General features: G+C 47.4%; 1 protein-coding gene across 2 annotated transcripts in view; it reads right to left on the bottom strand.

The window, feature by feature from the left end:
* GABBR1 (gamma-aminobutyric acid type B receptor subunit 1) overlaps positions 1–26,399 on the bottom strand; it is an 844,797-nt gene that overhangs the window by 116,867 nt on the left and 701,531 nt on the right. For both annotated transcript variants that reach the window (XM_069634794.1, XM_069634795.1), the window contains 4 exons: positions 17,427–17,492; positions 14,592–14,783; positions 7,856–8,098; positions 3,018–3,081 (listed from right to left, as the gene is read on the bottom strand). In XM_069634794.1, coding sequence (XP_069490895.1) covers positions 3,018–3,081; positions 7,856–8,098; positions 14,592–14,783; positions 17,427–17,492 — 565 coding nt within the window. The remainder of the gene's footprint in view (positions 1–3,017; positions 3,082–7,855; positions 8,099–14,591; positions 14,784–17,426; positions 17,493–26,399) is intronic.

Raw genomic sequence — 26,399 nt, forward strand, 5'->3', positions numbered from 1 at the left:
ACAGGTGCAGACAAGACGTTATAGCCCAACCAGGGTTTATTGGGATATTGACAAGGTGGGACCAAACCCAGTAAAAGGCAACATAAAAATTAAGTAGCAGACACAGGATGGCTTCTCTGTGCATGTAATAGTTCCAGTCTTATAGCCTGCAACTCTCAGTCAGGTTTCCCTCCCTGGGGCAGATGACAAGTTCACAATCACCCACAGTCCTGAGGGATTTAAGTGGCCCTCACACTTCTTTCTTGTCTCCTTGGTTCACCATCCCAGGTCCTGTTCTTCTTGTCATTCCAGGGAGCCCCCTTTCCTAGGGTCACTGGTCCCACGTGCACCTGCATGTTAGCCCTGGGTAAGGGTAGAAGGTGGGGTATGGTGGTAGTGAACAAAACCTCAGAACTTCCACCAAGAGGTCATTAGTCATACTTTACTCTTATTCCCTTGCCAAGCCTTTGTCTTAGGATCCTAGCACTGTCCCCAACGTTTCATTGTCCTTCCCAATAGGACAGCACACACCTGTGCCTAGAGGAGTCTTTCTTGCACCTCCTAGCCTTTCCTCTCTGAACTCTTTCTCCTCATGTGCCTCTACGATGCACTGCCACGTGCTCACCCCTCCGCCCATCTCAGGCTCACCCTTGGGAGAAGGCGGGCAGGCCTGCTCCTGGTCTTCCACCAGTTCTCTTTCAGAGTTTCTTCTAACTTCCTTCTGATACCTCCTTTCACCGTCCTTTCCCTCTCCAATGTCTCCTTTACTCTCCCTATGATGTCTCCTTCTAATCTCCTTTTTTCTTAGATCTCCTCATCTGTGGCACCAGTCTTCCCCCCCAACCTCTTCCTCCTAAAGTTTCATTCCACCCTCCTCCCTAGTTACGTCCTCTCTTGCATCCTTCTCCTGATGTTTCCTTCCGCCCTCTTCACCTGCTCCAATCTCTCCTCCAGCCACGGCTAACCTGCCTCCTCCTACCCAGGTTCTCTTTCCTTCAACCTCTTCCTCCTTCTCCAACACAACCGCCTCACTTCCTTCCGTCCTTCCTTCCGGCTATCTCCTTCTGCTCCACCACACCCATCTTTTCTTGTCCCTCCTACAACCTCCTTCTGCTCCACCACAACCACCTATTTTTTTCTGCCAACCTCCTTGTTCAGCCTCTGTGCCTCCACCTCACTTTGCCACCAGCAACCACTGCCTTTCAGTCTCTGGCACTACTCACCCTCCCTACTCCCCAGACACTTGTGGCTTTTTTCTGTACATAGCCCCTCCATCATGTAAGCCCTCTGTGCGAATGTCTGCATTGGTGTAGTATAATTAGTTCATGCTTCGCATTGGTGCAATGGGGATTGGCAAGTCATTGCATGTGTATGTGTTTGGAAGACACTGCGTTGCACAGCTCCACAGACCGAACCTTCTTTAGACTCATCAGCCATCTTGTTTCCCATACCTATGACTCTGCCGCTGACGTGTTGCTACTGTTTGTGTAGCTGTTCCTCACTGGCCACCAACAGAGCTACATGGACTACCACGGTACAGCCCTACTCATTTAGCGAGATTAATTTAAACACACACCTACTTTTCCCAGCTTGGGGGGCTTCAATTGAGCGGGGATGCGTGACTTTGTTTCTGTGCACAGACAGGAGGACTTCTAAAAGGGAAATGCAACGGTGGATGTACCTAATCCCCTTCCAGAGACATGGGGAAAGATGAGGATGGTCCAGGGTTCCCACACTTACCTTCTTCGGGCCCAGCATCACAACGTGGGTGGTGGCACCTGGCCTTCATGACCACCCCATTCGCCAAATCAGGCACAGGTAGGGAAACCCATGACACACTCTATTGAATTACCATAGTAACCCCCACACTGCACATATCCCTAGGGGCAGAAAGTGAGCAAGGCACACACAGTGAGGCTCATCGACAGCTGGAGTTCTGTCACCTGCTGGTGAATGCTAGGTTGCTGGCTGAGCTGAGGCTATTGCTGGGTCACCCCTAACATTTGTATCAGGTTGGGCAGGCAAACCAGCCTTTGAGTTCAGTGTAAATCCTATGTGAGAAAAGAACAATACATGACATTTGGCTACTTGCTTTGAGTTTGTAATAAATGCAGACATGTATCACGGCTCTGTACACACTGCCCTCAGAACCTTGGAATGAATGGTACCATTCCAAGAGGCCTTTTGGAATGGTACCAGACATTCTATGACGAGACATCCAGTGCCATCACAATCTGCAGACAGCTTGTAGTAGAGCCAGGATTACATATTTGCTAGACCCCTGCAGTGAAATTATTATGGAAATTCATCACACTTGGTATTCCGATTACCCCCAGAAAAATTGTACAATCAAACAGGTACTAATAAAAAAAGTGTCCCAGAGTAGAGTAAACATTGAGAACTTAACAGATGTATTTTACCATGATGGGTATTTTAACCACCCTACCACCCTAAGAATAATGGACAAATGAGTGGATGAACAAGAAACTTGGTCCTCGCTACAGTCTCTGAGGCTTCTTCAAATCAGACTTGAATTCAATATCTTTTGTGATTGTTCAAGGAATTTTATCATAATGGTTATTTTAAACACAATTAAAAAAACAGTCAAACCAATCAATAGAACTCGAGAAAACATTAGCCTTAACCACATCTGCTGGTGGCATCTCTTGGTCAATAATGACTGCCGCATTTGTATGCTGTGCCGCCTGTGTCATATTCTGGCGGTAGTGATAGGTGTTACCTGCTGCTCATAGAACAGATGATGCTACCCTAAATTCACTAGATTGGTTCTTGAAATGTCACCAACAGATAAACATCTGAACATCTCCAGGGTGTGGGGACGATACAGTGCAGATCCTTTCTTAGGCAGAGGCCTGCATTTCTGAAATGCTGCAAAGGAGGCCATGATGGACCAGGCGAGGGTCTCTTTGAGTTGATAAAAGCCACAGAGATGTGGGAGAACTCCAGGGATTTTAACATGTCTGTCTCAAAGACTTCAGAAAAACAATAAGGTGTGGGGCAAGGGCTCCTGTACTTACCCTGCAGCTGCTCGATCAGGGTCCAGGCCATACGGGAGCCACTGGCATCAAACACCACATGTCCCTGTGGAGTTAGACGGTAGGGACACAAGAGGTAAGAACAGAGACAGACAGCAAGGAAAACGAGCGTACAGGAGAAGCCGAGGGAATGAGAATGTAAAACAGAGGGAGGAGGAAAAAAGAGCGGGACAGAGGAGGTGTAAGAAAGGGAGAAACACAACAAAGGAGAGGGGAGAGAGCGGCAGGGAGAGTAAGAAAAACACAGAGGGCGGTAGAGGTAGAGGCAGCAGGAGAGGAAAAGAGAAGTGAGGGCAGAGAGCAAGAGAGAAGATATCTGAGGGAGAGAATGGAGACTGGCTGGGTGAGATGGCAAGAAGCAATATCTGCTAAGAGAGATGCATGGGCAAGTAATGAGGGTTCTGGCTGCAGGAGACATAATGTCTGCATTGCTGCTGGTCACACAATACATGCTTTTACTGCAGGACAATGAATGGGTGCTTTCACGCTTCAGGGCAAGGGATACATGCTCTTAAGATGTAGGACTAGGAAGTCACAGATATGCTGCAAAGCAAGAAGTACAAAATGTCATGTGTGGTGGGAATGCACTCCCTTATTGTACACGAAAATAAAGAAAAGCTCCCTTTCCATATCACAAAATACAAATGTTGCAGGACAAGGAATATGTATTCTCATTCTACCCTCCATGCAGGATGCTGAAAGTATGTACTAGCACAGAATGCATGCTCTGTAGGCCAAGGAGCAAACACTCTCACTGAAAGACATGGAATGCTCACTTCCAGTTATGTTTGGGTTCCCCCAAGGTTCCATTATCTCGTCAATTATCTTTAATCTATACATGGAACCCTTGGGAACTCTCTCAAATGACCCCAACATCGCCATCCATCAATATGCTGATGACAATCGGCTACCCCTTAAGGTCAGTGGACCACAGGACATTTCTCGCCTCCGCGAATGCCTGGCTACTATCCAAAGATCGATGTCAAATGCGTACCTTAAACTAAACCTGACCAAGACTGAATTTATCCTCATTGGTAACCCACAAAACAACAGCCCGTGCTGGATGATATGTGCCCGGAAGGATTCACCCCTGAGCCGTCAAACTCAGCCAAATCCCTGTGATACATTGTTGACAGTAGCCTTTCCTGCCAAATGCACATGGCCAAAAAGGCACAAACCGCATGGATACAAATCCACACACTCCACAAAATCAAACCCTTCATTCCCCCAAACGAATTCCATATGCTGGTCCAAGTTCTCGTAATCTCACATATTCATGCAGCAAATGACCTCCTTACTGGGCGTCCAGCTGCACACCTGGCCGCCTTCAAAGCAACCCACCACACTGCAGCCTGCCTCATTAAAGGTGCCCGCAAATTCAACTGTATCTCTCCAACACAGTGCACGCGTCACTGGCTCCCCCTCCCTGCAAGGATCATATTCAAAACGGCATGTATCACCTACAAAGCAGTCTCAAACGGAACACCAACATTGTTTGCTGCTAAACTCCACACCTGAAGGTGCTCGCACCTCATGTAGCAAAACTATCAAAAGATTGGAGTCAAAGGTAGCCCACAAAGAGAAGGCTTGCAAGCAGTCCTTCTCCTGCCACACCCCGACCATCTGGAACTCAATCCCGGTACAGGCTTGAAAAGCCCCCACCTTACTCCAGTTCTGCAAAACACTAAAAACGTGGCTCTTTCAACAATACCTGCCAGACAAATAAAACATTCCTCTCTCCACCCAGCAACAGTACTGTGTTACTGCAGAAAATGCCAAACCAATCTTTGCACAATCATGTCATAGAGCGATCCGCTGCTCCTGCTAGAAGCAAGAAAAAAAAAATGCTAGCACTGCAAGACTGGGAAGACACAGTCTTATTGCCAAAGACAAGGAATGCACACCATCAAAGCAAGGAAGGAAGAAAGCAAGCTTCAGCTGGGCAGGAAACAGAATGCATGGTGTGTAGGGTAAGGAATACACGCTCTCACTGAAGAACATTGAATGCTAGCTCTGCACGACTGAGAAGGCACACTCCTACTGTCAAAGACAAGGAATGCACACTCTCAAAGCAGGAGGAAGAAAGCACTCTTCAGCTGTGCAAGAAAAATAATGCATGGTGTGTAGGGTAAGGAATATACGCTCTCACTGAAGAACATGGAATGCTAGCTCTGCAAGACTGAGAAGGCACACTCTTACTGTCAAAGACAAGGAATGGACACCCTCAAAGCAGGAGGAAGAAAGCAAGCGTTCATCTGTGCAGGAAACAGAATGCATGGTGTGTAGGGTAAGGAATACACGCTCTCACTGAAGAACATTGAATGCTAGCTCTGCACGACTGAGAAGGCACACTCCTACTGTCAAAGACAAGGAATGCACACCCTCAAAGCAGGAGGAAGAAAGCAAGCTTCAGCTGTGCAGGAAACAGAATGCATGGTGTGTAGGGTAAGGAATATACGCTCTTACTGAAGAACATTGAATGCTAGCTCTGCACGACTGAGAAGGCACACTCCTACTGTCAAAGACAAGGAATGCACACTCTCAAAGCAGGAGGAAGAAAGCACTCTTCAGCTGTGCAGGAAACAGAATGCATGGTGTGTAGGGTAAGGAATACATGCTCTCACTGAAGAACATGGAATGCTAGCTCTGCAAGACTGAGAAGGCACACTCTTACTGTCAAAGACAAGGAATGCACACTCTCAAAGCAGGAGGAAGAAAGCAAGCGTTCATCTGTGCAGGAAACAGAATGCATGGTGTGTAGGGTAAGGAATACATGCTCTCACTGAAGAACAAGGAATGCTAGCTCTGCAAGACTGAGAAGGCACACTCTTACTGTCAAAGACAAGGAATGCACGCCCTCAAAGCAGGAGGAAGAAAGCACGCTTCAGCTGTGCAGGAAACAGAATGCATGGTGTGTAGGGTAAGGAATACATGCTCTCACTGAAGAACAAGGAATGCTAGCTCTGCAAGACTGAGAAGGCACACTCTTACTGTCAAAGACAAGGAATGCACGCCCTCAAAGCAGGAGGAAGAAAGCACGCTTCAGCTGTGCAGGAAACAGAATGCATGGTGTGTAGGGTAAGGAATATACGCTCTTACTGAAGAACAGGGAATGCTAGCTCTGCAAGACTGAGAAGGCACACTCTTACTGTTGAGGGAAATGAAAGCATTCTCAATGCAGACAGCAGATGTGTAAGTTACTAAATGCACACTGTATAGGGAAAGGAAAGCACATGTTTACCGAACAAGATGTGCATGCTCTCCCTGTGCTGGATAAGGAAAACTGCTCAGTCTCAACAGGACAAAAAATGCACTTCATGCCAAGGCACACTCCAGAGGTCTGAAACCTATGGCTCTCCAGATGTTTGGACTACGACCCCCAGAATCCCTCACATTTGACTATGCTGGCTAAGGCTGTTTGGGAAGGTTTATGGTCAATCCGGAAAAAAAGCATCTACAAACCAAACCATTTAATGCAAAGCATCGTCTGCCAAAACATCGACAGGCTATCTTTAACATGTAAAAATGCATTTCCATCTAAACCAGTCCATCGAAAATATAAATGGACTGGTTTCAATGGAAATGCACTTTTACATGTAACAAATACCATTTCAATGCTTTTTTTGTAACTTTAAAATGTTACATGGAGCTGTCCAGTGCTGAAATTTCGGCAATGGCCAGCTCCTGGTAACTTTTAATGTATATTGTGGGGGGGTTCCCCTAGTCCCCACGCCCACCCCACTCTAACCCAAACCCTAACTCTAACCCTAACGTAATCCTTAATCTAACCCTAGCCCCAACCCTAACACCTAACCCCAACACTAACCCTAAATCTAACCCTAGCCCCAACCCTAACCCTAATCTAACCCTTAATCTAACCCTAGCCCCAACCCTAACCCCTAACCCAAACCCTAAATCTAACCCTAGCCCCAACCCTAACCCTAATCTAACCCTAGCCCCAACCCTAACCCCTAACCCAAACCCTAAATCTAACCCTAGCCCCAACCCTAACCCTAATCTAACCCTTAATCTAACCCTAGCCCCTACCCTAACCCATACCCAATATAACACATTTCGAAGGATCCATCAAATTATAGACAACGAAATGGTCTTTGAATGGAATGGCATTTCAATGCTTTTTTGTAACTTTAAAACGTTACATGGAGCTGTCCAGTGCTGAAATTTCGGCACTGGCCAGCTCCTGGTAACTTTTAATGTATATTGTGGGGGGTTCCCCCAGACCCCTAGCCCCCACGCCCACCCCACCCTAACCCAAACCCTAACTCTAACCCTAACGTAATCCTTAATCTAACCCTAGCCCCAACCCTAACACCTAACCCCAACCCTAACCCCTAACCCAAACCCTAACCCTAAATCTAACCCTAACCCCAACCCTAACCCTAATCTAACCCTTAATCTAACCCTAGCCCCAACCCTAACCCCTAACCCAAACCCTAAATCTAACCCTAGCCCCAACCCTAACCCTAATCTAACCCTTAATCTAACCCTAGCCCCAACCCTTACCCCTAACCCAAAATCTAACCCTAGCCCCTACCCTAACCCTAATCTAACCCTAAATCTAACCCTAACCCCTAACCCATACCCAATATAACACATTTCGATGTATCCATCAAATTATAGACAACGAAATGTCTTTGAATGGAATGGCATTTCGATGCTTATAATTCGATGGATTGGTGTTAGATGCAATAGCATTCAACGTATTGACCAGATACCGTTTGGGAACAATAGCCCGAAACCTCAGGAGAGCATGCTGCTAGACAGATGATGTAGCAGGAAGACAAGGCAGCAGAGCTTACCGAAACCCCATCAAAGGATGAAGAGTTCATGGCGCGGTAGATTTCCTCGGTGATGTTGTTGTTATTGTAGTTGAAATCTTCGAGTCGCAGTCCCTTCTTGGAAAGCTCAAAGGCTGTCTTGTTGAGGGCCAGTGCCAGGGCCCAGATGGCATCGTAGGCCAGGGGTGCCTCCTGGAAGCCGCCAGTCTCCTCCGGGTTCTTGCCCAGCCGCTTCTGCAGCTTCTCAATGAACTCCTGAGACGTCTGCAAAAGGGAGAAAGAAAAAGCATGTGAGACACTGGCAAGAAAAAACAAAGGCGTGAGACCACGGCAGACAACGTGGGATAAGAGGACAGAAGATAGAGGACGAGTATGTGTGAAACCCCAGCAGAGGGAGGAGGGGGGCACCTGTGAGATCGAACCATGTCTGGGGTTGTTTATCGGCTTGTTCAGAAGGGATGCAACCTAGCTATTCAATCTCTTCTGAGCCACTTGTGGTGGGACCAAGCCTGATTTGCATATGGTCATTCCTTTTCTGTAACATTCTGGCAGACTGAAAAACAATTGTTTGAGCGGGTTGCCCAGAGCCATGCAGGAAGTTATAACTTCCAACCATCACTCTTCGGTTTAGTTTGAGGAACCCGTGAGGCTACAGCCTAGAAAGGAGTACATAGAAAACCCAGAGAGAAAGAGGGAAAAACAAGTCTCGCGCCTTGAAACACTTGTGTATAGGCACGTTACAAATGCCATATCATATCATATCATATCATATCAATGTTTGAGACCTAGTGGGCCAACGAGAAGAACAGGAAATGGGCACACAAGAGACCGCGTTCACGAGTAACAGAACATAGCACAAGCTTCTACCTCGCAAGAAGAAAATTCCAGATGGCGGAAAAGCCCATCCCCCACTCTCCACACGTGGTCTTCTGTGAGGGAATCTGAAGCATGCTGTTGACAGCGTGTCTCGGTGTTGACTGCCATAGCATCTGTCATCTTCTACCAGAAAGGCGAGGCAAGAGGCACTGATGTGGCAAAACAAACCCTGTGGGCCTCCTATGGTCTTATCAGACTTGACACGCTGCGGGCTGAACGGAGGCAGCTGGAGAAGGAACACAGCGCCCTGAAGATACTGGGCATGGGTGCAAGGTACCAAGAGTGAACCCGCTGATCATGCCATGAGCACCAGTAGGTAGAGGGGGGGCTGGAGTAAAGAAAGGAAACATTGCTTGGAAGCGAGGGGAAATAGAACCTAAACTACACACCTAGTGTAAGGATTCCGGAATATGCTAGGTAGCAGAATATGGAAAATGTAAATAAAGCATTACATTTTAAATCGATATATAGCCTTTTCTGCTGTCTTATCATACAATGCAAAGTATTCCTGACCAATATCCACTCAACTCAGTCTTCTAAAGAGCTTCTGCTCAAGGGGTATGGTTTTGACTTCCACTCACCTCAGTAGAGCTTCTGTCCACAGTAGAGCCTTTGTCCAAGAAGTGTCATTTTCCGATCATCTCACCTCATTCTTCTGAAGAGCTTTTGCCTAAGGGCTAAAATATTGACATCCTCTCACCCCAGTCTTTTGGACAGTTTCTGCCTAAGGGGATATGGATTTCATATCCTCTCACCTCAGTCTTCTGGATAGCTTCTGTCCAAGGGGTACGGATTTCATATCCTCCCACCTCAGTCTTCTGAAGATCTTCTGCCTAAGTATGTGATATTGACATCCACTCACCACAGTAGAGCTTCTTCTTAGGGGATTTGAATTTCACAACATCTCATCTCAGTCTTCTGAAGACCTTCTGCCTAAGTATGTGATATTGACATCCACTCACCACGGTAGAGTTTCTTCTTAGGGGATTTGAATTTCAGAACCTCTCATCTCAGTCTTCTGAAGACCTTCTGCTTAAGTATGTGATATTAACACCCACTCACCACAGCAGAGCTTATTCCTAAGGGATTTTAATTTCACACCCTCTCACCTCAGTCTTCTGAAGAGCTTCTGCTTGAGGGGTGTGGATGTCATATCCCCTCATCTTAGTCTTCTGGAGAGCTTCTACCTGAGGGGTATGGATTTCACATCCTCTCATCTCAGTCTTCTGGGGAGATTCTGCCTAAGGGGTATGCTTTTGGCCTACGGTGGGGACCTGGGAAGCACAGCATATCACAGTGCAGTCCTGTCGCATCTATAAATCCAACCTAGGCTAATCTATAGTTAAGAAGAACTTACTCTCTGCTTAGGTGTCTGTACTGTTCGCCTTTTTCTTGTTCTTTGCAGGAACACTGGGTTGTGTATTCAGTATTACACTCTTTTAACTTCTTAAACAAGTATACAGCCCTACGGGTAAGTGGCGTACCTGCCGCTACACCTAACATGGAAATATATGGACTCAAAATACCCCTAAAAAAATATAGGACGACACAAACACATGTGATTGTCCCCTGCTTCGCCCCTTCCCCCACAGTTCCATAGATATGTCTGAATCAGGAGTATCAGCACAAAAGTGGAAGGAGCTCTAATATTATTACTCCCGGATCTGAAAAAGTTACTAAGGGTGGAAAAAGCATCTTTCGATGTGGTTGATTGTGCAAAGGAGTATGGATTGCAAAACAATGTATTTATTCAAGTAAAGAAATATTCTTACTAGCTTTAAAAAGTACCTTGATTCGGCAGGGGAAATGCTTTTTTACTCAGTAAAACTAATTTTCTGCACAACTTCAAAAATTAGGGAGTAAAATACTCCCACTTCAAAATCTCATTTGTGGCACTGTGTGGGCATGAATGTAGCAGCAGTGGCTACTCTTCAGGCTGATGTCAGGTTCCTGGAGTGGTGCAGAGACTGAGGTCAGGTTCATGCAGTGGTGTAGAGACTGAGATCAGGTTCCTGGAGTGGTGCTGAGGTCTGAGATCAGGTTCCTGGAGTGGTGAATGTTAGCCCCCTTCATGGGGCTGTTTTATGCACATCCAATAACTGAAGAGGAGCCATTATGCACTTCCAACCTTCCCTTTATTCCGCCATTCCATTACTGACTTCCCCCTTCCTTTGCCCCTCCTCTTCCTCCCGCTTCCCGCTCCCTCCCATAGTCTTGGGCTTCCCTCTTAAAGGGGCTCTGTCCCTTTTCACTCACAACAGTGAAGACGTCTCAGATCACGTTCCTGGAGTGGTGCTGAGGTCTGAGAACAGGTTCCTGGAGTGGTGCAGAGACTGAGGTCAGGTTCCTGGAGTGGTGCAGGGGTCTGAGATCAGGTTGCTGGGGTGGTGAAGCGGTCTGAGATCAGGTTCCTGGAGTGGTGCAGGGGTCTGAGATCAGGTTGCTGGGGTGGTGAAGAGGTCTGAGATCAGGTTCCTGGAGTGGTGCAGGGGTCTGAGATCAGGTTGCTGGGGTGGTGAAGAGGTCTGAGGTCAGGTTCCTGGAGTGGTGCTGAGGTCTGAGATCAGGTTCCTCGAGTGGTGCTGAGGTCTGGAATCAGGTTTCTGGGGTGGTGCATAGGTCTGAGATCAGGTTCCTGGAGTGGTGCCAGGGTCTGAGATCAGGTTGCTGGAGTGGTGAAGAGGTCTCAGATCACGTTCCTGGAGTGGTGCCGAGGTCTGAGAACAGTTTCCTGGAGTGGTGGAGAGACTGAGGTCAGGTTCCTGGAGTGGTGCAGGGGTCTGAGATCAGGTTCCTGGAGTGGTGATGAGGTCTGGAATCGGGTTTCTGGGGTGGTGCATAGGTCTGAGATCAGGTTCTTGGAGTGGTGCAGGGGTCTGCGATCAGGTTGCTGGAGTGGTGAAGAGGTCTGAGATCGAGTTCCTGAAGTGGTGAAGAGGTCTGAGATCAGGTTCCTGGAGTGGTGCAGGGGTCTGAGATCAGGTAGCTGGAGTGGTGAAGAGGTCCGAGATCATGTTCCTGGAGTGGTGCTGAGGTCTGAGATCAGGTTCCTAGAGTGGTGCTGGGGTCTGGAATCAGGTTTCTGGGGTGGTGCATAGGTCTGAGATCAGGTTCTTGGAGTGGTGCCAAGGTCTGAAATCGGGTTCCTGGAGTGGTGCAGAGGTCTGAGATGAGGTTCCTGGAGTGGTGCATGGGTCTGAGATCAAGTTCTTGGAGTGGTGCCATGGTCTGAGATCAGGTTCCTGGAGTGGTGCAGAGGTCTGAGGTCAGGTTCCTGGAGTGGCGCAGAGGTCGGAGGTCAGATTCCTGGAGTGGTGCAGTGGTCTACAGTCATGTTCTGACACAGTCTGAGATTTCCTTGCTCAGTGTTCAGACTTTCATTCCTCCAGCAATGTGACATCACATTGTGACATCTGAACAGCACCATGATGCAAGATAGTGCGGTGCGAACACCCGAGGAAAATGAGTTCAAACTATGGAATTACCCCCAAAAATCCACAGGCAGACAAGCATTGTAGGTGTCCTAGCAGGGCTGACCAATGGTACACTACCTGTTTTATCGATTGGATAAAGTCGTTCAGGTGTCCTCCCTCCGCTGGCCAATAATAAGTCATTGTTATACACAGATCTGTGAAAGACCACGAGGCACCACCTTAGAACAGGTCAATAGACATCTATAAGAAAGTCCCTCGGGCGCCCTCCCCCACTGGCCAATAATCATTGTTATGCAAAGCTCTGTAAATGTTTCTTAACTGGCCTTCCAAAGCTGACCAATAGTAATGTGCTCGTTATATCCACTGTATGAAAGTCTCTCAGGTGTCCTCCCTTGGTTGGCGAGTAGTACAGTACTTGTAATATATGTGTCTATAAACATCCCTCGATCAGACTTCCTCGACTGGTAAATAATACAGAACCTGTTTTACATATTGCACGAACTCCCCCATGAGTCTTCCCAAGGTTGGTCAATAGCACCGTACTTGCTACAGCTACTGTATAAAAGTCCATTGTGTGTCATCCTTGAGTTTGTCAATAGCACAGTGCTTGCTATATATATTGCATGGGTGCTTGTCAGGTGCCCTGCCTTGATTGATTGATTGGTTATTTATAATGCACCTATACGCAATGTGTTTCAAGGCGCAACCAGGCAAGGGAGTGGGTACAAGGGAGGACAAGCCAAACGATCTTACTAGGCCTAGTATCATTTAGATTGTGCAAGTGTGCAGACAAGAAGGGAAGGGCAGAGGGGACGGGGCGAAGTGCGCCCAGAGCAGCAGGGCCCTGAGTTAAGTGCAATGAAGGCTGGGACTCCAAGGAGAATCACAACCCGGAAGTGCAAGGGAGGCCAGGCGGCAGTGCAGCAAGGCCAGCTGGCAAGTGCTGGGGGACTGGACAGGGGAGTCGTGGGGGGGGAGCTTGCGTCCTGTAAGACTCAGAAGAACACCAAACAGCCAGTCAGCAGAAAAGGTGCAGGCGCAAGGGAAGGTTAGCAGGGGAGAGGAAGAGAGAAAGAAGAGGAGAAAAGGAAGGTCTTTAGGAGCTTCTGGAACTTAAGGAGATCCAGCTCAAGGCAGGGAGGCTGTTCCAGAGGGAGGCACCTGCAAAGGAGAGAGATCTACCCCCCAGTCTCTGCTTGGAGAAGCGACTCACCCGCAGAGAATTAGAAGGAGACGAGCAGAGGGCTCTAGTAGGAAGGTACTTAGGATGAGAGAGTTGAAGATGGAGTGGACCCGGCCCCAGAAAGTCTTGTGGACAATGCAGAGGGTCTTGTACTTGATCCTTGCAGCCACCGGGAGCCAGTGGAGGGATTTCAGGGCTGGAGAGATGCGGACCGTGGGCTTGAGGTCAAGGAAAAGTCTTGCAGTCCTGTTCTGTATGAGTTGTAGAGGGCGAAGGGAAGAGTTAGGCAGATTTAGAAAGAGGCTGTTGCAGTAGTCCAGCCTAGAGAGAGCCAGGGCTCTAGAGACAGTGCGCTTCTTCGGGTAGGTGAGAAAAGGGAGAATACCTCTAAGGAGGTGCAGCTGGAAATAGGCCTTTCTGGAAAGGTCCATGATGTGAGAAGAGAAGGAGAGAGCGGAGTCGAAGATGACCCCAAGGCTTTTTGCCTCACAAGAGGGTGAGGGAAGGGGGACCAGGGAGGTCGGCCAGAGTGAGAGAGGAAAAGCAGGTGCCAGGGTCCCAATGAGAAGGATCTCAGTCTTACTGGCATTAAGGCAGAGATCATTAGAAGCGCACCATGCCTAAATAGTGGATGGACAGTCAGAGATGAGCAAGGAGGAGGAGGAAGCTGAGGGTAACCTGAAGGAGAGATGCGTGTCTTCCGCATGACACTGAAAGTTAGAGGAAACGGTAGAGATCAGGTAGGCCAATGGGCCAGGTAGACATAGAAAAACCAGGGGGAGAGGATAGAGCCTTGGGGAACACCAAATGTGGCGAGACAGGTGGTGGAGAGGAAGGACCCAAGTTGAACTTGGGAAGGTCGGCCCAAGAGGAAAGAGGAAAGCCACGCCAGAGCCTGATCCGTGGGTGGCCAATAGTACAACAATTGTTGTCTATTGTATGAAGATTGTTGGGTGTCCTCCCATGGCTGGTAAGTCCTCCTTCTGTTGGGGAATAATACAGTACTAAATGTATTACTTCATTCAATTCCCTCAGGTGTCATCAATCAGCAGTACAGCTGTTGTTTTGCCAGGGGTTTAGTGGCATACATTGAGTTGAAGAGGGGGGATGAGGAGAGTTGATTTGTAAAGGATAGTGTAATAAAAAAAGGAAATAATTAGAGGTGTGAGAGATTGTACGACAAGAGAAAAGTGAAGGGCCTTGGGGGTCTCTACAAGAGAAGAGAGGACAGTATGTTCCATTCCAATTCGTGTACATCTCTCACCATATTGGAGATGCCCCTGGTGTTCTCAGGGTTCAGCATGACGATCTCTGTGGTCACATGACCCTCCACGGCTTCTGTCATTTCCTCCACTGTGCAGTTAATGGCTGGATCCTTCATCTTAAACCAGTTATCTGCATACCAGCCAATCAGGAACCAGACATACTTCTTCCCGTAGAGCTTCTCCTTGTACACCTGGTAGAGAGACAACATAAAGCTATCGTGGTAACTCTGCTATTATTAACACCAACCTAAACCAGTTAATGGGCGACTGATGTGTATCCCCTTAAAGAGGGTCTACTTGAACATCTATCAGAGATGTCATGGACTGAGATTACCATACCAACATCAACATTAACCCAAACCAGACACTAAAAACCAGGTGTATGGCCACCAAAGATTTACATTTGTGCACATACCAGAAAGGTAACACAGTTCCCACAAAATAAGCTCCCCCACACAATGTGCACCAATGGCACTCCAAACCAGCCAATAAGAAGCAGATGTATGTCTGCCGCAGAGGGGCTCTTGTACACCTACCAAAGATAGCAGAAGCTGAGCAAAAACTTTCAACCTCAGCCCTAATCGTTGCTCCCCTAATGCATAGCATTTTGGAACATTCTAAAATTCTAGATACTTCCCAATCTGGTTTTCAATCCAAACACCGGACAGAGTTCCTTGGTATCTGTCTGGGATCAAATAATTGGATGGGCTGATGAAGGCCACCTTTCCCTATTGGTGATATCAGACCACTTATCGGCCTTCGATATGGTTGATCAAAATACCCTGCTCTCCGAACTACAACAGCTGAATGTTCAATGCAACTATATATTGGAACCATTCTTTTCTTTGTGGTGGCTTACAGGCGGTGAAACTGTGGTAATTTATTTCTGTGTCTATCCCAGTGACGGTGGGGTGCCACTGGGTACCCCTTTTTCTCCCCTTTTGTTTAATGTTAAAATGCAGTATTTGTTTACCCTCCTAGATCCCTTTGGCCTTCAATATCAAGCTTACATCAACGACATCCAGGTATACTTAAAAAAATCTGACCCTTACGATGAATTTTCTGAACTAATTTCTTGTATGAAAGTTGGAGAGGAATGGATGTTGGCGAATGGCCTCAAGCTGAATCCCTCGAAAACCGAGGTGATACTTTTTGGTCAGCCTCATTTCTTTAAAAACCCTAGTGCCACTATATTGTTTGGCCTCACGGCTTCATATCTTAAAAAGGTAAAGAATGTAGGCTTTATCTTGCAATCTCATCTATTGGTGGACACTCAAGTAGGAGGTTGCAAAAGCGGCTTTCTTCACACTTTGTTTACACTGTTAGATTCTCCATTTTCTTGCCAGCCATAGCCAAGCATTGGTTTTGTGGGCTTTGATGAATTGGAAGCCTGATTATGCTAAATGTTCATACGTATGGAAACATGGGAGTCAAATGAACCTGATTTCATATCTTTCCTCCTTTTGGAGGCCCTTCCATTGGCCCCATGTATGCCAGCGGATAGATCGCAAGGCACTATGCGTGTTGTTTAAGTTTCTGCATTGAGATGCTCCACAACCTAGCCTCCAAAATTCAAGGTTATCATCCTGTCAAATGGCTGCGTACACAGGCCAGTCGCTCTTCTTGTAAAATTAGAGGCAACAGACAGCTCTCTGTCTATGTGTCTATGACCCTTGCTTGTGGAATTCTATTTTGGGTCATATCCACTTATGAGGTTCCTTGTTTTCTTTTTGTAAGACTTTGGAAACATACTTAATCTGTTGACTCTAGCCTCAATTATCTTGGTATCGTTTTATCAATCTACGCCCAGATGTGATTCAGTTCGTCCAGTGTGGCTATAAGTGCAAATCAAACCAACCAAAGAGACACAGGTGGGCGGTCTTTTAAGGGGTTCACCTTAAAGTTCTACCAAAGAGGTCATAAACTGAATTAACCTTTAACACAACAACCCTAAGGACTCATTTAGAACCTGATGTGTATCCACTAGGGAGCTCTCCCTTTGTGCGCCTATCAGAGATGACATAAGTTAGATGACGGCACCATTATCAAACCTTACCAACCAATGAGAATCAGATCTGTATCTACCAATGTGGTTCTCATTATACACTAACAAAAGAGATGAAAAAGATACTGTGAGCTGACCTAACCCCCAGATCACTGATGCCATCCCTAACCAGCCAATTAGTACCAGATCGTAGTCCACCAAAGAACTTCTCCTTGTGCGTCTACCATATTCTATGACCTGAGCTTGGCCTAACAATGTCAACCCTGACCAGCCACTGAGAACCAGGTATATGTACAACAAAAAGCTCCCCCTTGCACCTTTAGTAGGTATAAGAGATACCATGATCTGAGTTAATCCTATAAATAAAGGTAGACTATATATGCCTACCAAAAAGCTTCTCCATCTAACTTCGCCGAGTTATATTTACTAGGTCCAATGCAAAGCAACCAATGAGCACCACATGAAGGTCCACAAAAGAGCATCTTTGTGTACAACAAACTGAGCCTTTCGCTACGATCCATAATGTATAAGAAGCAGACTTACTCAGTCCCTCTCCATGATGAGCGATAACAAACTCTGTTAGCCAATATAACTCCATCAATTAGGTTTCTCTGCTATGATATTCTACTCAAACCTCTTGCACTAGAACAGACTCAAGATATTTCTATACATTCTCAATCCTGGCTTTGATTTTAGAACTTCTGTGGAGTGGACCTTGTGGAGGAGCACTTACCACTGAGGCCTCCTTGCGAAATTTGAGCCTGACATCCAAACATTTGTCAAAGTACCTGGGCGAAAGAAGAGGCACAAATGAAAATAACTCACGCACCTCACAGAAGACTTTCCTGGCTTCTGTCTCGTAAAATAGGCCAACGATGATCCGAGCGTCCTGCCGCTGGAAAAAAAAATGAATCACAAAAGATTAGCGGAGGGAATACACAAGGACGATAAGATCAAGGGAAAATCAAGAACCTGTCAGAGAAGGGGAAACAGAAAAAGAAAATTTAGCAAGGAAGGGATTGTCACAGGATAGCAACCTTAGATCCTAACAAATAAACCAGCATTCAAGGCCACTGTAAATGCCTAACACTTGTGTATAGGTGCGTTATAAATGCCATATCATATCATATCATATACCCTTAAGAGAGTATGTGCGATCTATGAGGGGCATGGTGCGGCAATGAGGAAGATAAGAGTCGTAGGTGGGGTAGGATGATGGCTAACCTTGAGGCATTTGCTCCTAGCATTGTATTTAAAGTGAGGGAAGCGGCCATCTTGTATGGCTGGCAGACACGTACAAGCAGCCACATGTACTGGAGTGATGGAATTATTCAAGGACCAATGCATATCATTGCCTGGCCCAGTAGCTACGTTATCACCCAAGGTAAGGACCAAACACATGATGTAGGGCAATGCTTAGTTAGGAGGAATCTGATTGGTGAAAGACAGATACAGCACACAAGCATAGCATTCAGAGCACCAAGCTTCTCAGGAGATTTAACCCAGGGTGAGACAGCAGGTAAAGCTTCCTGGCCCCATAGACTGCACCCATCCCCTGCCTACTCCAGCCTCCAAAATCATCCCTACATTGTCGTACTAATGCTCAGCCATGCCTTCACACATTCTTACTGAATTCGTTTTCTGCTTTTGTTACATCTGCTGGAAGGATGCATCGCACGCTCATTGCGCTCCCTGTGGGATTACATCTATTCCAATTCTGAGCTCGCATCCACCCATTCTAGCATTGTTACCACTTAATCCTCAATCCACGGCCACCAACTTTTTAAATTTTTTTTAATTTAAATTGATATAGTTTATACATAAACTTTTCATTTGAGTCCATAAGATTACATATGATAACCAACTTAAAATTTACATCTCATATATATCATACAAAACAGGTTAATTAATTATTAAGAATGATTTTTTTTTTTTAACAAAGGAATTTTTCTCAGGGTATGGTCTGTAAGGTCAATCCAAAATATCAGCAAGAAATTGGACAACTGTATATATCAGTTTCTTGTCTTGGCCTCTTAGGATCTTTCTCTATCTGGAGTTGCCTTCTTCTTGCTGCCACCAACTATATACCTTGTCCTTCACTCACCATTCTCAAAGTGGATCGTGACCAGGGATTTTGGAAGTATCTTTTCCCTTGAAGGATGCCCCCCTTGCACTATGTTTATTCCCATGGGAATTGTAAAGTGGAAGCCTACCAATCATTCCCTCTTATGGCTTACGCGTGTTAAGAGTCTGAATTCTATCCTCGTAGAACTTGTGTTTTAATCGAACCGTCATTTTGTTCTGTTTCTGGGTTATCTCTTAAACATTACCAAGACATACATAGGGCCTCATCACGAGTTGGGCTGTAGCCCTTAAATGGGGTGGTAATGGTATTACCGCCGCATTTAAGGGCTGGCCCTATCACGAGTTGGGCGCTAAATCGGCTGTTTTACCTCCAGCTTTTTTCTGGAGGTGAAAATCCCTGTTTTCGGCTGTATTACAGCCGGCTGTATTAGCCCGCAGTATTAGCACTGAAAATTCCCCATTGGATCCAATGGACCCATTCAGGAATGGGGATTTACCGTTAAGGCCCAACCCGTGATCCGGTGGTAATACCACTGGACCGGTCGGCGCTAGGGCTATTACAGTCGGTGGTATTACAGCCGGGAATACAGCCCAACTCGTGATGAGGCCCATAGTCTCCTGGGAAATACTTATGCAGGGGCATTGGCAAGAAATGCCTATTCCAGGTGGGCCTTGTACCAGACTGAAACACTTGTTCAAGAAGAAGGACAGATCTACGGTGTTACCCAAGCCTGACTAGTGGCACCCCAAGGCAATGTGTCAGCCGAGTTTTCCATAGTGAGGCATTTGGGTTAGTTGAACAGTCCATGTACTTTTTCTAGGATTGGTTGATGAGTGGACGCATGGTTTAAAGAAGGGAAAGCACGGAGAGAGGATACCATCCTATGCCGAAGGATTGTGGTGGGCAATAGTTTGGTGCCTGAGTGGTGAATTCTAAGTGTGTGTTCTAAGGGGCATGTTGGGAGGTGCTTGAAAGCGTGTGGCATGTGGCGTTTTGTGTATGTGTGCTGGTAAGTGGTGCAGTCGAAGGAAGCACTATGAGTCTGGGTTGGCACCACCTGTTCATATGTGCGAGTGTTGAGCAGCATGCGTGTGCCAAAGGAGAGAGGAGAGCAGGCGGTCCTGCAGTAGCGTATGAACAGAGCGGGATCCAATCATGGTCATACGTTCAGTATTTCTGTGTGTGTGCAGTAGGATTGGAGAGCGGGAAGGGGACAGTATAATCTAGCGGAAGAAGCTGTAGAGGGGATGCTGTTTTCCCCCCAGTGCATCGATATAAACCCTGGCGCAAGAGCTGTGGTATGCTTTGGGGGAAGGTTTGTCTGCTGTTGGGCAGAGATGGTGACTCCGTGCATCATGAGTTCAGCGGCAGGGTGTCTGATGAGGAGTTGTTCTCTGCATTGAGGCTCATGATGAAGACCACCAAGCGTGGACGCATGGAGGACGCAACAGCACCCCTTGAGTGGATTGATGAGCCAAATGAAGTTGCTAACCCTAGGAAGGTGGTTGCATCTGGCAAGGCATCAGTGGGAGCTTCAGCTTGCACCCCCGCTCCCAGCCAGGGGTTGGAATGCCAGGTGGGCAGCAGGGACAGGAGAGGCCCAAAACACGAAGGGTTCAGATCCCTATCGGATGAGCAAGCCCGATGTGAATTTGGCTTACACACCAGAGAGGATAGTCACCCCCGCAGATCAGTGAGACACCAGGGCAGGTTTGGTGAGGAGGATGGGCACTTCAGCATGTTCAGTTTGGAGCACCGCAGGCGGGCTCCGCAGGGGGTGTGGTCCATTGGCGAGCAAGCACATTACAGCCGGTGGCGAAATCATTGGTGGCAAAATCATTGGCGCTGCCAACTCTGTGAAGTTAAAGGGCAGCAATGTTGGCATTTCTTTAGCGGGGGGCAGGGAGGAGGTTGGGCTCGGCCTCAGAGATCAGGAAAGGGAATGCAGTGTGTTTCATACTGTACTTGATAATGATTTCTGGGGAATGGTGTTGGCAGGACGGGCCATCCGAGTGTAAAATGGGGAGGAGGAAGTTGGAGGGTTGGCCAAGCGAGAGGAGAAGAAAACAAGAGAAAGAGGGTGTCTACCACAATGGGTGCGGTAAGGGGTCTGCTGATAATGCATGCTTTGGTATGAGTGGCACTAATGGGAGGTGTTATGTGGATGTTTATCGGGGCTCTCGGGGGTATGGATTGCTGGTTGCAAAGGGAGCCCCCACCAAGGAGGATTCTAGAATGCCAACGATGATTGTTGCTATGTACCCGTGGAAGGAGAACTGGCTTACAAGGGGAAGGGCACAAGGGTGCAGTTGGCACGATCTGACAAAGAAGGTCTGTGCCCATATAGACATATTGTGTCATGGTGGGAAGGGACAAGAGGACAGGCGTGCAGGATATTTGTGCAGTAGGATGGGGCAGGTCTGGCAACAAGAGAACTATTGCCAGTGCTATGGAAATGGTTGATGGGGATGGGCTAGAAGTAAAGGATTCTGGGAGTCATTAATGTAGAAGAGAAAGAAAAGCCCAGGTAGTCAGCCTGGGCTTTTCTTTCTCTTCAGAATCTCCCTTCCTCCAGCCCTGACCCCCGATAACAAAAAACTTTGGGAGTACCCATCCTTATAATTATTTTAATTAATTTAGGACAGGGGTGGCAACAGAACATGCTACGATCGGTTTTGGGGAAGGAGAGGTGAGGAAGGTGAGGAAGCCGGGGTGGTGGAGGTCAAAGAGTAAAAAAGGCTACGTGCACTTGGGTGGTGACTATGCCTTCCTTAAATAAATGATGCGTGTCTCATTTTCTGGGATCCCTTCCTTGTTCTCTGCGGTTATCGGTGTGGCTAAGAAAGAGTAGGTGCCAGAAATGTGGTTCCGCTGCCGCAGTCACTCGGTGGCAAAGTGGGCAGGGAAGCATACAGACAAGGCCTCCTGGAAGAGACTCTTGTGGCTGTGGGTACCAGGAGGAACTGGTGAGGTGGCCGGGCAGGGATCAGTGTGGGTACAGCTGATGCAGTGTTAAGGGAAACACGGTGCCTCAGTGGTTGGCACTACCCCTGGAAGAGAAAACTTTGATGCAGGAGGTCCGTGTGGCCACGATGAACAAGATGAAAGTGGATCTGATGCCGATTAGACAGCAATGGGTGAATGTGATCGTTTGGACAGCCTTTCTCCCTCAGAGGCTGTGATGCCTGCCCTGGAATGGGAAAGGCTGCGTAGAGAAAAAGGTGTAACCCTTTGCATTGTTTAGGCAGGAGGGGGTGCACCTGGCATTCATGGCTGCCACATTTTACACAGGGGGTCGGGAAGAAATGTGCTGAAATATATTTACAAGAATTAGAGGTGGGGGAGGAGGCTCCCCACTTCGGCAGGTTAGGAAAACTCTGTTGAGGAGGGATTTTCCTGATATCTGGAGTTACAAGTTGAAAGTTAGTTGTCCAATGTTAGAGATTGTAGTTTTGGGTGCATATCTTGAGGGGCGCTGTCAGGCTGGCACTAGGAGTAGTTGGGCAGGGTAGAGCAAGAGGGGGTACTGCAATAAGAGAAGTAGGGGGAGAAACAAGGTCTTTTATTGGGAATCTGAAGCAGGAGGGATGATGAAGGGGGCCATCTGGCCCGGATTCGGTTGTTTCAAGCGTCAGCACATTCCCAGGGATGCTTAGATGGATCAGGGAGACAGGCCAAGATAGGGCTGTTAGTGAGCTTTGACATTTCACCTTTGCCGCCTGACTGTTGTCCCTAAATGCTGCCACCACCTACAATAAGCAGGATCTTTTCAGATCTCACATGATGAACTGCGGCCTTCGATCTGACCATTTCTGGCCAACTTTCAAGCCTGTCTCCCCTAAAGCGACAAAGAATATTTAAACCTCCCAGCCCCCGAACAAGTGGAAGAAACATGTAATAACCTTCAATAATCATTCAGCGGAGAGGAAATACGTTTTTACCAATAATGAACCTCATCATAAGTATGGCCGTGCCAAAACACGTGATGATGATGAAAGTACAGCTACTTTACTGCTAGGCCATAGTACGAGTTTGGAGGGGAAGTAGGGGAAACAACTTAGCTGGATCACTTCATATAAAAAATGGAGGAATTGCCACTGATGGTCATTCCTCCAAACCCCAGTGGAGTCCTATAGTGGTACCGGCACCTGATTAGAGTGGAATTACCATCGGTAATTCAGCCATACTCGTAATGAGGCTCATTAATATGTCGGGCTGGAAAGTGACTGTCCTTACGCCAGTCCTGGAAAATCTGAGGGGAAGTCACATATTCTAGCCAATTCTGAGTTTTGCCAAGTCTGCTGGTGAGCCATATCCACGAGGCGCACATCGATAGGCGTAAACGGCAGACAGAAAGTACCTGTACACTTAACTGCCCGCACAGTGCTTTGAGAAGGGAGAGCATTGCCACTACTCTTTGCAGGGTCCTCTCTGAGGGACATAGAGTGACCTTTAGAATTCTAGTGGAGAATTGTTTTCACTCTTAGAACACATAAAATGTTCTGATGCCAGTGCTCCTGTGTCTCCAAGTGTCTACACAACACCCGTCTATCATGACAGGTGGATTGCAAATGGCACCCCACTTACCTCTGAAATGTGTAACCAGTCTTACTGTATGCCCTGAAAACATGAAAGTTCTGCCATTTGTTTTATCGTGGTAGAGGTATTCTTTCCTAATCAACCCTCCCGACGCTTCACATGAAGTAGAGAATGCCAGAAAGGCATGAGGGATTAGAGTCAAAGAGCCAACACAACTTTGTGAAGCAACACAAAGCATAACAAACCGATCCTCTCTCTACACCAGGGCCTTCCAACAGTTTGCCACGTGGGCGGGAGGCAATGGTGCTGAGAACGGCATTAGTACGCAGTGCGGCCGGGTGCCAGAAAAGCACAGGCAATGGCCATCAGTCAGTAGGGAGTTGGTCACCAGCACCAATCACAGGCCAGCAATCCTCTTACAAAAAGGAAGCTGGAAAGGCCAGCCTGGGCTACTTGCTGTATGGATGAAGGGGATGGCAGACAAGACTAGACAACAGCGAGGAGGGGGTGGAGGCGGCTGGCTCCCTTCAGGAAGAGAAAAAGACTGACCCTCTCCCTGCTCAAGGGCAACGTTATTGATATTCCAGAGAAGACCCTGAAGGGTAACCGCAGAGGCTGGAGATGAATCAAGAGCAAATAGAGCCAAACAAAAAGTGGAAGAGAGCAGACGCGCGTCATTCGCTGGCCAACTCGGCGCGCCAGTACGTGTTTTCACAGTGTGGAACGAATCTGAGATGATTCCAAGGTTGGGAAACTACTGACCGGGCACTGAAATGTCCTCAAGTTGAGGGAGATTGTTAATGTCCAAGTGCTGGCCTCCCTCGCAGATCTCCCTGCTCCAGAACCCGCCGCTATAAACCCATTAGAGGCACCTTAGAAGGAACTGGACATGAGGTGAAAAAAGTCTGTTCTGGATTTCAAAGGTAGGGATCCTGTTGTACCTGGGTCTGACCGTATCCTTGTAGCCCAGCCTCGGCAGAGGATCAAGGGGTCTTACTCCTGTTTGAACATCAGTGATTTGTGTTTCGGTCCCTATTGTTCCTAGTATAATGTGATTATTCCATTAGTGCAGGACACCTGCCAGCCCGAGGATGTTTGGCTTTTGTAGAGGGATAACACCTAACACAGAAGATCCTCTTCCGATCGCAGAAGTATGAAGCTTGACAGCTGCCTCCAGCAGGAGTTACCCACAGCATGGGGAAGCGGTCTCTTGTAGACCTGGAATCCAGACTGTGCTAAACGAGGCATGCAAAGGTTTGCAGCATTCATGTGCTTCCTTTACAATCACCCAGATGTCCTCTTGAAACCTCCTTCGTGTTACTATGAATCTCTTTTTGGATGGTATCAGTCCTCACTGGATTGTCCCTCTGGTTTATGGTCATTTCACCTAAAACCATTGCATCTAATGCCATCGAAATGTTTACATCTAAAAAATGTCCATCAAATGCATTTTTTTAGGCGGGCGTCCCCTTCCAAACCCCCATTTTTTACACTTTAAAATGCATCTGAACAAAAATTAACCCTTTACCCCCCAAAAACATGGATTAGATGGACATTTTTTAGATGGAAACATTTCGATGGAATGGTATTAGATGGAATGGGTTTAGATGAATTGACTAGATACGTCCCTCTAAATGCAGATCCTGCAACAGGCATCAATGTTTCCCCTCTAGCGAATCACTCTCCTCCATTCAGAGGATGTTCAACACTCCTCAATGTACCCACACCAAAAAACACACCTTCTACTTGCATAAGTTTTTCAGCACTGTTGAATGTTCCAGCCCCTGCAAAGGTGAAGTCTGTAAAGGAGAAGCAGAGCGTGCAGAACTGCGATGTCCCTCACGCAGAAGTCAGATGCCCGTTGCTCACCAGTAGGAGGCCTTACCTGATGCCACGTTGGGCAAACGACAGAACAACAGGTACCAAAAGGAATACAATCCAACGCCTTGACTGGATCACAGGAAGGTTGGATGAATGCCCGTAGGGCTTCAGGGTGGAACTAAACTGAAGAGGTGTACTTTTGGCTAATGATGTCTGGATAGAGGTGCAATGACACAAGTGTGATGGGCTAATCTAAGAGGACCAAATGTTGCATTCCAGTTTCCTAGTCTATATAAATGCAATACCAGGGCTATAGCCACTTGCTGGATATTATTTTTAGGCTGCTAATGGTCACAAGGTCTCAATGGAGCTCCAGCATGCTTTCTTGACTTCTCCAGTGATCCAGGGCTTGAGCATGCAACAAGCTATGGTTGCCGTCCTTCTGTTTATGGTTCTCTGGCTGCAGCCAGCACCTTGGCTACAGCTCCCCTTCAGGCGTGCAAGCAGTGCCTATCTCCTTTAGGTTTACACTGGGTCAGACATGTTCTGAGCTATAGCCTTAGGCGGGCAGGCTTATTTCAATTCCTCTCTCCTTCAGGTTTCCTCTGGTTCTTTCTGGGATTTAACTATAGTCCCCCGCAGCTTTGACTCAGTTCCTCTCTCTTTCAGGTCTCCTCTGGCGCCTGCAAGGTTTTTGCCTATAACCCACAGCAGGTTTCAATCAGTTCCTCTCTCCTTGAGGTTTCCTCTGGCTCCTGGAAGGTGTCGAGATATAATTCTCAGCAGGTTTGAATCAGTTCCTCTCTCCTTCAGGTTTCTTCTGGCTCTTTTCAGAGTCGTGCTATAGAACCCAGCAGGCTTGAATCAGTACTTCTTTACTTCAGGAATCCCCTGGTTTCGGCCAGGCTTTGGCCTACAATGCCCTCGAGCACTGCAATCAGCTCTTCTCTCCTTTAAGTTTCCTCTGGCTCCAGCCAGATTCTGGGTTATAGCCCCAGCAGGCATGAATCAGTTGCCCTCTCTTTCAGGTTTCTTCTGGCTCTTTTCAGGGTCGTGCTATAGAACCCAGCAGGCTTGAATCAGTACTTCTCTCCTTCCGGAATCCCCTGGTTTCGGCCAGGCCTTGGCATACAGTGCCCTCGAGCATTGCAATCAGTTCCTCTCTCCTTCAGATTTCTTCTGGCTCTTTTCAGGGTCGTGCTATAGAACCCAGCAGGCTTGAATCAGTAGTTCTCTCCTTCCGGAATCCCCTGGCTTCACTCAGGCTTTGGCATACAGTGCCCTCGAGCATTGCAATCAGTTCCTCTCTCCTTGAGGTTTCCTCTGGCTCCTGGAAGGTGTCGAGCTATAATTCTC

This window comes from Ambystoma mexicanum, chromosome 13 (genome assembly GCF_040938575.1).
Source record: "Ambystoma mexicanum isolate Mex_15411 chromosome 13, UKY_AmexF1_1, whole genome shotgun sequence".
In the NCBI taxonomy this organism is placed as follows: domain Eukaryota; kingdom Metazoa; phylum Chordata; class Amphibia; order Caudata; family Ambystomatidae; genus Ambystoma; species Ambystoma mexicanum.